Source organism: Sorex fumeus, unplaced genomic scaffold (genome assembly GCF_029834395.1).
Source record: "Sorex fumeus unplaced genomic scaffold, SorFum_2.1 ptg000122l, whole genome shotgun sequence".
NCBI lineage: Eukaryota > Metazoa > Chordata > Mammalia > Eulipotyphla > Soricidae > Sorex > Sorex fumeus.
Genome location: NW_026606179.1, coordinates 54354477 through 54367314, shown reverse-complemented (window position 1 = coordinate 54367314; position 12838 = coordinate 54354477). Strand labels below are relative to the sequence as shown.

The following is a 12838-nucleotide window of genomic DNA, read 5'->3' as shown; positions in this document are numbered from 1 at the left end:
CGCAGGGAGCCACCCCCCAATGGTCCGGGGGGCGGCCCATCCCGGGCACCCTCCTTCCCAAGTTCCACCTTCCACTAGCTCTTTGGCGCCTTTTCCAAGCCGTGCTGGTGCCATCTGGATGGGGTGCCCAGGCTTTCTGTGTGTGTGTGTGTGTGTTTTGTGGGGGGGCTGGTGCTTGGGCGACGTCCTCCAGGTGGGGGAGCTGGGGGGATCAGCAGAGGTAGCTCTCCCCAGTCGTGTGCGCAGGTTGTCGACAGTGGCACAGCCATGCGTCCTGGAGATGCAGGCAGGGACTGCGGAGACACACTGGGGTTCCCCGGGGAAGCGGGCACCGGCTCCTCCCCCACTCCTGCCCGGCCTTCTGGGGCTGGTTCAGCTTCCCCGGTGAGCTGAGCCAGCACCTGGGGTGAGCTGAGCGCCCGCGCTGAGCCTCACTCAGGGGTGGGCACCCCAGGCTGCCTTTCCAGCCACCAGCCCGGTGCCCTTCCAGACTCCTGGGCTCTGCGCAGTCATCCCTGGGGATCCGAGATGGAAAAACCCAAACAGGCCCCGAAAGGCCAGGTGGCACCCCTGCTGGGAGTGTGCATTGGGGGTGGACCTGACTCCCCCCCCCCATCTCCAGGGCCACTAGGGCCAGCCTCCCCCCCCCCCACCTCCCCGCCCTCCACAAGGTCCTGGGGCACCTGGAACACCGGGCCAATAAGCAGTTTTGGTCATTTCTTTATTGGGTGCTCGCCGCCCATGGGGGCCCTCCCGCCTGCCATGTCATGGTGGGTGACAGGGGCGGGGTCTTTCCAGAGAGGGTCTTGGGAGGCGAGGCGAGACCAGAGGGTGGGGCGGCCCAGGCTGTGGCCTGCCCTGGGGGGAAGCCAGCTTCGTCCAGATGTCAGGGCGCAGCTGGCAGGGCGGTGGTGAGGCTGAGCAGCCCCAGGCCCGCTGCTCTGGAGGCGGTGTGGGGAGCCCTGAGTGCTTCGGGACCACTGCGTGGGCGCATGGTGTCCCCGCACCCCTCAGAGGACCACGCGGCGGTCCAGGTGGTCCCCGCGGCCGCTCCGCTGGTGCCGCACTTCCAGGTGCTGCTTCTGGACCTTGTCGAAGTGGCGCAGCAGCTCCGCGTAGTCAATGTTCGGGGACTCGCCCTTCTGGGACCCGGGGGCTGCCGTCGGGCCGTCCCTGGGGAGGGGGCACCGGAGGACGCGGTCAGTGGACCCGCTCAGGTGAGGGCGCAGCTCTGCCTCTGGGACTCCTCCTGCCCCGCGCCTGGCAACCGCCCCTCTAGAGAGTCGGGGAGCCCCGAGAGCACCCCTCCCCGGCAGGCTGCTGCTTGGCTGCGGCCTCCAGCCTGTGGGCTGGGGATGGCCTGGGGGAGCAGCATTGCATGGGGAAGCATTTCCTGTTTACGAGTGGCTCCCTCTGGGGTGAAAGCCAGGGCCAGCCGCTAGCCAGGAAGCCAGCTGGGGCCTGGAACGGGGGCCAGGGAGAAGGGGGAGGCACAGGACAACAGCGGTGGAGGCAGGGGCTGCGCCGGCCAGCATGTGCTGGAGGCCCGCGGCCACCGCCTGACCCTGGGATGGGACCCTACCTCCGGCCGCCTGCTCCTGCCGCACAGGTGTTGCTCTGCATAGGAGCGAGACGCGCTCAGCTGAAGCCCAGGCACCCTCGTGCCCAGGCCCGACCAAATCCCAGCCACTCGGAGGAAGCAAGCTGTGGGCTGACAAGCACCCCAACCGCACCCCCCAGTTCTGGTTTCCTGCGGGGAAGCAGGGAGGCAACCCTGACCACTCACCCCACCCAGCCCCTCCCGGACCTTGGCCCATCTCAGCCTCCTCTGAAAGGGGGGTCACCCGCAGGGTCCCTCCAGACTAGATGTGGACAAGCGCCCCGTGCCCAGCTCAGGTGACCGGGTAGCCGGGGACCACGTCTACATCCCGCTCTTACTGTCAGGCCAACTGGGGCCCAGTGGGGCGGGGCTGGAGCCGGCTGCCCAGGCATTTGGGGGACACCACGGTGACCCCCTCTGGTCAGAGCCTGCCCTGCCTCCTCCCACCTTCCTGCTGACCACACGAGCAGAAGCCGCCTGGGCCCAGCAGAGGCCCTGTCTGTGGGGCCCCAGGGGGCGGCGCTCTGGACGCCAACGCCTGCTTCCAACTTCCCAGGGACCAAGTGTGGTCAGGGACCCCGTCCCAGAGGCCACCGGGCTTCCTTCCCTGGGGAGGCTCTGACCAGGAGGAGGGGCAAACACGCAGCCCCAACTATGGGGTGGCCAGGGATGGCCCCAACCCTGCCAGGCCGGAGGGGGCGAGTGCCACCTGGGATGGGGCACCCCCGGGTGTCTGCTCTCCCCAACACTCCTGCAGGCCGAGGTCCCTGGTCCTGAGGCTGAAGCTGGCCTGTCACCGCAGCCACGCTCCTGCATGCCGTGCGTCCCCGCTGTGGCCCCGGGGAGCCCGTGGGTCCCTGGGGTGTGGCCCAGAGGCCTGAGGTGGGGGTGCAGCTGGCCTTGACCTCCCTGGCACTATTCCCCCACCCCACACCCCCAGGAGCCCACATCGGGTAATGCTCAGGGGTTAGTCCTAGCTCTGCACTCGGGAATCGAACCCAGGCTGGCCGTGCGTCAGGCCAGCGCCCTATTTGCTGGATTACTGCTCTGGCTGTGCTGCTGGCACTCGGAGTGCCCGAACGCAGCCACTCAGCTGTCCCGGCCTGCAGGACTGTCGGGCAACCCAACCCTGCTCCCAGCTGCCCACCCAGCCCCTGGCCTGGGGTGGGGGGTGGGGTGCCTGGTGCCCAGCCCTGAAACCCGACTCTTTCTTCAGCTGTTCCTGGGGGTGGGGGTGGTCTGGGGGGGGTCTGGGAACCCTAACCCCACCCCAACCCACGCCACGCCCGGGCAGTGCACAGCGTCTGGGATGGCCGGGTCGCTCCGGACGGGGCTGTCGTCTCTGAACAGCTGGGACTGGCCTGGAGCTGCACTTGGTGGGGTCAGAGCCCCTCTCTACTGGCCAGGGGCAGGCCAGCGCATGGCCAGTTCTCGCGGAGGGCAGGGACCTGGGTCAGGCCTGTCCCAGGCGGGAGAGTGTCTGCGAGAGGGAAGGGCCCGGACAGACGCGCTGAGCGGCTCTGAGACCCGCCGAGGATCTTAGACACCCGGGGGCATCCGACGCAGGCCAGGCCGCCACGCAGAGTAAATCTTCTCCGTGGCTCTGCCTGTTTCCATGGCGACCCGACAAGTGAAATTTTCCATCTCGGATGCCAAATGCCTGCGGATGAGGCAGAGCCTCCAAGGGTTACCAAATATAGACACGGCCCTCCGGGCGGCAGGCCGGCCTCCGGGGGAGTGGGCCCGGGACCATGTGAACCCCTGCCCCCCACCCCCTCTGCCATGCCAAAGGGCCTGAACGGTCCAGGTTGGAGCCTGTGCCAGAGACAGGAGGGGGTCAGGCAGCCAGGGCACCCCGGGAGCTCCCTGCAGTGCCACCTGGGCCGGGCACAGCTTTGACCTCCGGGGCTTCTCTCTGGCAGGGGAGAGGGGGTCCCCCTTTTGGCGACAGTACCAGGGATGGGGCCCGGAGCTGCCCCACTGCCCCCCACCCTGGCGCACTCACTCGGGCTGCAGCAGCTCGGGGTTGGGCACGCACTGCAGCCGGCGGGACAGCAGCTGGAAGGCGCTGCTCTGGGGCAGGAGCATGAGCAGCCCGTATAGCGCCTTGATCAGGTACGGGTTGTTCTTCACGTCCAGCAGCTGGAGGCGCAGGTCTGTGGTGGGGAGACGTCGTGTCAGGGTGCAGCGGAGAGCGCGGGGCCTGCTCCGGGGGGCATGTGGTCCTCCCAGAGCCCAGGCATGTTCCTGGGTTACCGGAACCCCCTCCCGGCCCGCGACACCCCACCAAGTGGTGTGGAGACGCCTCTCGCTATGGCCCCTCTGAGCCCGATGTGGGCCCCTTGGGTCCCAAGGTCACCCCAAGCAGCAGGCGTCGCAGACTCGGGGAGCCAGGAGCCACCAGGAGCCGCCCCACCATGTCTGGCCATGCCGACGGAGCCCAGGATCCCTCTGCGCTGGGGCCCTGGGGTGAAGCCAGTCCCCCACAAGGGTTGTTAGGCTGGGAGCTGGAGGGGCGGTAGCCTCAGGCAGGGGTACCCCTGGGCCAGCCGTGGCCGCCCTGTCCCTGTAGGCTGTTCGGGGAAGTGGTACAGCCAGAGAGCACCCCGTGTTCCTGACTGCAGAGGCCCAAAGGCACACGGGGTCCCCTCGCTGTCCTGCAGCCCCACAAACTGGGCTTGTGGGAACAGGGGGCCGAGGTCTTCGTGTGACCCACATGAGCCCCAATACTGCTGTGACCTGACACGTCCCGACATGCCGCTGTGTCCCCCTCACCCTGGGGTGAGCACTCAGCGACCAGAGGCCCCAGCACAAAGCACAAACTTGGTGTGGGGCGGAGGGGGGGTGTCGCCTGCCCCAGCCTGGCTGGAGCCGGTAGGCCCAGGTCAGAAACCACCAGAGACACAAGCAGGGCCGCGGGGGGCCGGGTGGCTCCCTGCGTGCCTGCCTGGGGGTGGGGGGACTTGCAGCCAGCGGGGTGCTGGCTGGGTGCAGCACAGGTGGGGCCACCCCAGCTCCTGGAAAGAAGCAGACGGGGTGAGTGGCGGGCACTGGGGGTGCTGCCGACTCCCCAACATGTGGAAGCGCGGTGCTCTCTCCGGCACCAGCCCGGGGAGCAGCTGCTGCCATGGCGGGGGGCGCTGAGGTCTGCCTGAGGCCCCCTGGGGAGCACCCCGGGGCCGCCCCCAGACTCTCACACGTGAAGATGGGGCACTCCAGGAGCTGCACCAGCTTGTCCACTTCCGTGAGGAAGTCCACGGTCACTTCCAGGTCCCCGCTGGGCGGGCGGTCAAGGAAAGCAGAGCTGGGCAGAGCCCCCACCCACTGCCACCCGCCACGCAGAGACGGGGCAGTGTCTCCCTGCTGCCGCAGGCCCTGTGCTGGGTCCCACTCTGGCTCTGTGAGGCTTCCAGGAGGAGGTGCAGCTGTGTCTCTGGGCCCCGGGGAGCCATGCGGGGGCAGGGAGCAAGTACCTCAAGGCCCCAGGCTAGATCCAGGCTGACCCTCTGTCTCAGTCAGGCCCAGGGCCGAGCGCTCGTCCCCCAAGGGAGGCGGCGGCCAGTCCTGTGGCCTCCGTGGGGACTCAGAGGCGCGAGCCAGGGTTTCCCGCAGGCCCGAGGGGCCCCTACGGCCACACCCAGGCCAGCCCAGCGATGGTGGTTGGTGGGACCCCTGCAGAGCCCTCAGCCCCTCTCCCAGGGGCCTCACTGACAACTCCAGCTCTGACCCTGATCTGAACTCTTTCTCCTGGGCCGATGCTGTGCGCCCCCAGCCCCGCCCCGCTCAGGACCCCGGGGTGGGGGGTGGGGGGTGGTGGATACAACTTCTGGATGAGGTCGTAGGCGTGCCGGTAGTTCTGGGTGAGGAAGCACAGAGAGACGGTGGTGACAGGGTTGTGGCACCAGGAGCGGTACAGGCAGCAGAACAGACTCCGGCTCTCCTGGGGGGGAGGCGGCAGTCAGCAGAGCCCCCCCCAGCTCGGGCCAGCTCAGCACCCGCAGCCGCTGCTGCCTCTGGCAGCCCAGCTGGAAAGAAGCCGTCACAAAGGAAAACGCTGACGCGTCTGCTCAGACCCTGTCATTACCAGGGCCGCAGGGCCGCGTGCTGGGGCAGCGGCAGCAGGAGGGGCCAGCTCAGCGCCCCTCGCGGGCCTTTCCAGAACCCCGGGCGGCCTCCCCTGGCCCTCCTCGGACCCGTGGGAGCAGAGGTCGCCCCAGGGGATTCTCCGGGCCTCCGTGAGTGTGTGAGAACGGCAGGAGCGTGACGGCCTGGCCGGTCTGACTTTCCCAAGCCGCTCAGCCCCAGGCTGACTTGGACGCTGGCCTGGACGGCCCCGAACATCCCAGGGAGGCCAGTGTCCAGGGCCCTGTGGAGACCCGGCTGGGTGGGAGGGTCCTCCCCATCGCTGGCCGTCCCGAGGCCAGAAGAGGCCGTGGCCGGACGCTCCAGCTCTCGGCAGGCGCCCGCGGAGCTGGCTGGGTGCAGCTGGGGAGAAGACAGCAGGGCCGGGGCGGAAGGGGCGGACCCCCTGACCTCGGGCCAGTCATCACCCACAGGCTGGGTGGGGGGGCGGGTACCGGGGTCCTCAGGTCCTTGAGCTGGTGGCGCAGTTGGAAGAGCTCGGTGGAGGTGAGCAGGATGGTGTTGAGCGTGTGCACCATGCTGGCTGCGAAGCGCAGGTCCTCCTCCCGCAGCAGGATGTCGGCCATGGAGTGGAAGATGTTCTCGGCGTTCAGCAGCAGGCACAGTTGCCTGTGGGGGGAGGGGCCAGCCTCAGGACCCTACAGTGTGGTACCCCCGCCCAGGAGCCCCCAAAACCAGGCCCTCCTGGGGCTTCCCGCCACAGCCCCATGGCCGGGGGTGGCTGCACCGCGAGCGACCCTGTGGTAAGGCAGGCCGGGGAGAGGGCACAGGGCCTAGCAGGGCCCATCTCAGAGGAAGGGGAGCTGGTGGGGGAGAGGACGGGGTCTCTGGTCTGAGAGGGGACGGAGCCCAGATCCCTACGAACTGAGAAGGAACCAGATAAGAGCGACAGAGTGGTGGGCGAGGAGGGGTGCCCCCATTCCTAAGGGCACGCGGGGTCCCCTTGCTGTCTCCTGCCGAGTGGTATGACCCCACTGGCCAGGCTTGTGGAAACAGGCTGAGACTAAGGTGTGACCCACATGAACCCAAACACTGCTGTGGTCCAACATGCTGGCACCGACATCCCACCACCAATGTCTCAGACGCCATGTGTCCTGGCACCGACCAGCCCAGGCACCAACCATCTTGGGCATTGACTGTTCTGGGCACTGATTGTCCCAGACACCATCTTTCCTGGGCGCCAACCATCCCAGGAACCGACGGTCCCGGGCACTGACGGTTCCAGCATTGATGGTCCCGGGCACCAACTGTCCCAGCACGCAGCTGCGTCTCCTCACCCCAGGGCAAGTGCTTGGCGACGGGAGGTCCCACCACAAAGCACACACCGGGGTGGGCACGTCGCCTGCCCCAGCCTGGCTGGAGCCGGTGGGCCTGGGCCAGAAACCACCAGAGACGCTAACACGGCTGCGGGGGCCGGGCGGCTCAGGCCACGCCTGTTGGCTCTTCACTGGCCTGCCAGGAGCGGGGACGGCTTGGGGACGGCGGGGCGGTGGCTGGGTGACCCGACCCAGGTCTGAGTGACACTGTCTTCCCCTCTCTCGGGGCTCCTGGGAGGGCATAGTGGGATGGGGGTGTAGCTGCTCCCCCGCGGGGACATGGGTGGGGACACCCCAGCTCCTGGGATGAAGGCCAGCCTGGCTGCAGACAGATAGCACTTCCTGTCTCCAGGGCTGTGGGACAGGAATGTTCCAGAAGGGCAGGCTGGGGGCCTCTGGACAACAGGCACGCAGGCCGGGCCAGCAGCTGCTGCAGTCTCCATGACGAGTGGCCACAGCTGAGCCGGCTGCCAGGATGGGGCCGCGGGGCAGGATGGCGGGGCGGGCGCGCATGAGAAGCTGGCGTGGGCCGGGGGCGGGGGCGGCAGTGGCTTTGGAACTGCTCCTCCAGCCACGGGTGCCACGTCCCCGGAGCTCCCACCTCCTGTGCCTCAGTTCACAGCCCTGGAGGGGACTGGGGCCAGCCCAGTTGCCCCATGGGGGTCCCCAAGGGGCAGCGGTTGCCCAGGGGCAGGCTTGGCCGTCCAACAAGCATGTCAAACATCCCCAAGGCCAACGGGGCGTCACCACCCACTGAGCAACCCTGTGCTCCCTCCCTGCCCACTCCCCAGACCTCCAGATCTGTCCTCTGTGCAGCAATGGGGGCATCTTTCTGGAGCCCGCGGGTCCCAGGCCCTGGGACGTCAGCTTCTTGCCAGTTCTGAGGAGCCCAGCCCGGGAATGGCTCAAACAGCACAGTCCGGGAACCTGGGAGACCCCGCTGGCTGGGAGACCCCGCCGCGTCCCACCCTGCTGTTCCTAAGGGAAGTCTTGGCCCGGCCCCTCAGTGCCCTGGTCCCCCAAGTGGGACGCGGGGCACCCAGACAGGCCCTGCTTGTCAGCTGCACACGCCAGGCTGTGCTGATCCATTTCCTGAGACCCCCGCCTGGCCCCCAGGATGTCTGGGGCCCAGCCCCCCTTCCCACTGCCCCTAGGGTGTCATCCCCTCCCACGGCCACAGACAGTCCGACCGACTGGTGACGGCACTCGGGGACAGACTGGGCTGCTGGTCTCTGCTGCCTCCATCACAGCATGCTGAGGTTGGGGGGCTCCAGCCCCTGCAGGGTCTGGGATGGCACTACCCTGCCTGGGTGCCCCCTTCTCCCCATGCCCCAGCCTAGTAGGGGCAAGGGAGACCGGGCCTGCATGTGTCCCATCCCTGCACCCACTTGGCTGGGACCTGCCGGCACCAGAGCCCCCACGTCCCTGTGCCTGGGGTAGGTCCCCCTGGGCCAGCAGGGCCCCATCTGTGCAGTCCTGGATCACTCTGTCTCTGAGGCTGCACAGCAGGGCCCCCTGCATATGGCCCAAGGGGCCTCAGCCTTTCCCGCCTGGCCAGGGCCACCCTGCAGCCGAGCAGGTCACCCTGGGTCTTCCCGCGGAGCCCAGGAATCCGACATGCCCTGATACCCTGGCCAGGAAACAGGGTGTCCCGAGCGGGGCCCCCTGGAGAAGTGGCACGGGGTCAGCCGCAGGGACAGCCCGGCGCCTTTGCTGAGGGTCTTCTAGGGCCCAGCGGAGCCTCCCGCACTCGCCTTCCCTTCCTGCTCTCGCTCCCAGGATGAAAACTGGGAATCTGTTTTATTTGCTTCGGCAGCGGCCGCAGGGCAGCGGCAGCCATGGTAACCCTGCGGCTCTGGGCTCCAAATGCCCGAGCTAATGCAGCCCAAGTGTCTGAACACTTGAAAGTTTCGGCGACGGCGGGGAGGAGGAGGCTGGGGACTTGTTTTTCTGGGTCCTGCTGGGTGGAAGGGGTGTGTGTGGGGGAACTGAGGGAAAGGGAGAAAAGGGCCTTTTGTGCACTTGGCTTCCTGGCCCTCATGGGCGGCCTCTGGGGGGCCACAGACTCCAGCCGGTGTGGGTCTGAGGTGAAGCTGACTGTCCCCTCAGCTGCCCAGCAGGGAGCTGCCCCGCTGACCCAGGTCACCCTAGAGCATCTCCGACAGTCACTGGCTTATCTCTTTCCTGGACCCCCAAAGGCCTAGGGGTGTGTCTGTGGGGGAACCCACTACTAGGATGCATAGAAACCTGGGTCACTTGGTGTGCGTGTGTGTGTGTGTGTCTGTCACACATTGGCTGGATCTGCCAGAGCCTGGGGGGGAGGGGGACGGTGAGAGGCCGGTGGATGACACACAGGCCACGTTCCAGAAGGGAGGTGGTCCGAGGGCCTGGGACACAGGTGAGATGCAGGTGAGACAGGTGGGACACCAGTGGGCACGGGTGTGACATGGCGCTGTGGGGAGGGCTGGGGTGGGTGAGCACCAGCCTGCGGGCAAGTCCAGGGCCTCTGCGTGTCCCTCCCCACTTGAAGATGGCACAGAAGGATGGTGTAAGGGGTCCCGCCACGGGAATCCACTCATGACAGTCGACTGGGAGAGATGCAGGGATGCCCCCATGCCCCTTCCCTTCCCGGCACCCGCCGCGCTGGTGTCATGAGTGCCCCTGCATCGCCCGGGGCCTAGACTTGCGGGGCCCAGAAATGGGCCTGGCACTGCCCGCCTGCCCCTGAGTCCCTGTGGTGGGTGCCGGGGCACTCCTAGGCACTGATCCTGGGAAACAGATGGCTGAGGCCTTGGTGACAGGTCAGGAGACGGGCTGGAGCAATAGCACAGTGGGTAGGGCGTTTGCTTTGCATGCGGCCAACCCGGGTTCGATTCCCAGCATCCCATATGGTCCCCTGGGCACTGCCAGGAGTAATTCCTGAGTGTAGAGCCAGGAGTAACCCCTGAGCATTGCCGGGTGTGACCCCAAAAAAAGGAGACCTGCTGAGACTGGACGCTGCGCTTCTCCAGAACCTTCCAGTGTGCCCTTCCTGGGGGCTCACTTGTGGGCATCCCTAGACCTGCTGCGGTCCGAGGTGAGGGAGAGTGGTGGCTGGAGCGGAGTGGGGCCCAGCCTGCTGCCGTCACCCCCGGGGCCACCACACAGAGGCTCCAGCAGCGCTTCTCCCCGACGGATGCTGACCCCAGTCTGTGTCCCCACTCACTTCCCCAACAAGGTCCTGGCGGGAGAGTGAAGCCAACAGGCGAGAGGAGGCGAGTCCAGGTCCCCTACGTCCCCTGCGACCCCTCCTCAGGCCCAGCTCTTCCGCCCTCGGTGGGGTGCTCTGGGCAGGAGTCCAACCACCCCACCTGGCACTGCAGAGCGCCAGGCAGGGCTGCTCACGCTGGGTGCCCCAATCTCCTGCCCCTCTGCTCCCCACTGTGTGTTCGTGCGTCCACCCCATCATTCCCCGGCCCGGCCTCCGTTCCTGCGCCAACGCCCTCACCCTCAGTCAGCACCGAGCCCGCTGGGGCCCTGGGACCTACATCTATTTCCCGTGTCTGCTGGGCTCTCCCGGGGAACGGGGCCCTGAGCTCCCCTTTCTGGCAGTAGACCAGGTCCCTCAGTGCCCCCTCGCCCCCAATTTTGGGGTGCTTGCCGGCCCCAAAGCTCGCACAGCTGCCCTCTGGCACCAGGAGTGGCTTCGCACTAGGCTCCCCGGAGCCTGTGGCTGAGGCTGGACAGCGGGTTCTGCGCATTCCAAACGGAAACCACTGCCCCCAGCGGTGACCGTGGCAGCCCCACGAGGCCACTCTGCGGGGCTGGGGGGGGACGGGGGGTCTTTTACTGGCAGCTCCCCAAAGAGGCAGCCGCTGCCTCCCTCCTGCGGCCCGCTGGTCACCCCTGGGCTGCTGCTGGCATTTGCTGCCACAGGCTGAGTGTCACACAAGCTCGCAGTGCCAAATCTGCTGGCGCATCCTGGGGGCGGTGCCCCCCCACAGATCGCCCCAGGAGCCACTTCCTGTGCCTCAGGGACCCGCAGCTGCATTTCCACGATTCTCTGCACCTGAGGTCCCAAGCCTCCACCCCGGGCACTGCCCAAGGAGGCAGCGGGTCTGGTATGTGGGGAGGAGGCCCACCTCCCTGCATGGTAGCCCCCGCGGGCAGCTGTGACTGGGGGGACTCGGGGCCTTCCCACCTCCAGTCTGGCGGACTGATAGAAGTGGTACTAACTGGGCCAGTTCTCCGCAGCTCTCGACAAGCGTCCACTTACAGGGCACCAAGAGAAAGGGCGGGAAACAGACCAGGTAGTGGTCACGAAGGCCATGTGGGTCACAGCCAACAGCAGCGTGTCCCTGGGAATCGTGACCAGAGCAGAGAGGTCAGGCTGGGGCAGAGGACCGGGTCATTCCTGCCCAGGGGAAGGGGAGGGGCTGCTTCCTGCCTTCAGACACACCCGCAGCCCCTCCAGCAGGCGGAATAAAAATCCCTTTTGTGATCTTCTCGGGGATGTGAAGATGCCGCAAGGGATTCGGCTGGGCCATTCGGGGCTGGTCTTGGCCGGAAAACCACCAGCACGGGAAACGCATTCGACGAAGGCAACACGGAGCTTTGGAAGGAGACAGGAGGGGGGGGGGGGGGGACGCGGAGGGCAGAGGCGGTGGCAAGGGGCCATCTCTTGTGAAAGGCACCCCGACGCCGCTCCTGGACCTGCCGTGGGCCCAGTGGAGCCCGGTCGGCCGAGTTCAGGGTGGGGGCTGCAGATTCAACAATGGAAACCTGCGTTTTACAAATGAGAGGATCAACAGCCGGAGACGTATTTTTAGGCTGTGGTTCTTGGCTTCAAAGGCGTAGGTTTCATGGAAAACCCGGCAAGCCTCCTCCCCAGCCGCCGGCTTGCAGGGAGCGATTAGCATAATACGAGCAGGAGGAAAGGCGGCTCCGGAAATAGAATGGGGGACCGTCTTCTCAATGGAGAGGGAGCCCCAACAGTGCTCGGAGCGGAGCGGGGGCAGCCTCACCTCTGGGCTGTGCATTGGTTTCTTTTTTGGGGGGGGCAGGGGTGCCAACCACTCTGGTTTTTGCATTGTTGTGGGGGCTGCACTGGGTGGTACTGAGGATCAAACCAGGGGCTTTGGGGTGTGAGGCATGTGCTCCTCCCCGCCTGTCCCTTCCGGTTCTAAGAGGTTCTCTCTCCGGGCTCCCCTGGTGCTCCCGTGGGGAGGAGGGTGGTAGGGAGCACGCCTGCTGGAGGGAGGTTGTGCCAGGGCCCCAGCTGCCCTAACCCCAGCCCCCTGGGCACTGCGCCCTATCCGGGCTCGACTTCTGCCTGGGTCACCGTTCCCTGCCGCACTGCTGGGACTGTGGACGCAATCCCCAAGCCCTCAGAGATCAAAGGTAGCCAGGACCTTCTGAGGCAGTACGAACCCATGTCCTACTGCCCAGCCCAACCACCGAGACAGACACCCACATACGGGGGTGGGGGCAACACTCAGTCATGCATTCTAGAGCCCCTGGGCACAGGACCTTGGGCCGTGGCTGCAGGCGAGGGGCTGGGGGGCAGAAGGCAGGAGGAAGAACTCCTCTTGCTGGGGCTGGAGCAATAGCACAGCGGGTAGGGCTTTTTTGCATTGCGCGCGGTCGACCCGGGTTCAATTTCCAGCATCCCATATGGTTTCCTGAGCTCCACCAGGAGTAATTCCTGAGTGCAGAACCAGGAGTGACCCCTAAACAGTGTTGGGTGTGACCCAAAAAGAAAAAAAAACTCCCCTTGCAATTTCAGGCATCAAGGCAGAGC

The 12838-nt window shown here is 66.8% G+C and overlaps 1 protein-coding gene across 1 annotated transcript in view; it reads right to left on the bottom strand.

The window, feature by feature from the left end:
* Nucleotides 1-801: 801 nt before the first annotated feature.
* The window catches only part of VAC14 (VAC14 component of PIKFYVE complex), a 50307-nt gene continuing 38270 nt past the window's right edge, over nucleotides 802-12838 (bottom strand). The window contains exons 15-19 of the mRNA XM_056137046.1: nucleotides 6178-6352; nucleotides 5422-5540; nucleotides 4798-4877; nucleotides 3606-3756; nucleotides 802-1173 (exon numbers count right to left, since the gene is read on the bottom strand). Coding sequence (XP_055993021.1) covers nucleotides 1011-1173; nucleotides 3606-3756; nucleotides 4798-4877; nucleotides 5422-5540; nucleotides 6178-6352 — 688 coding nt within the window. The 3' untranslated portion in view covers nucleotides 802-1010. The remainder of the gene's footprint in view (nucleotides 1174-3605; nucleotides 3757-4797; nucleotides 4878-5421; nucleotides 5541-6177; nucleotides 6353-12838) is intronic.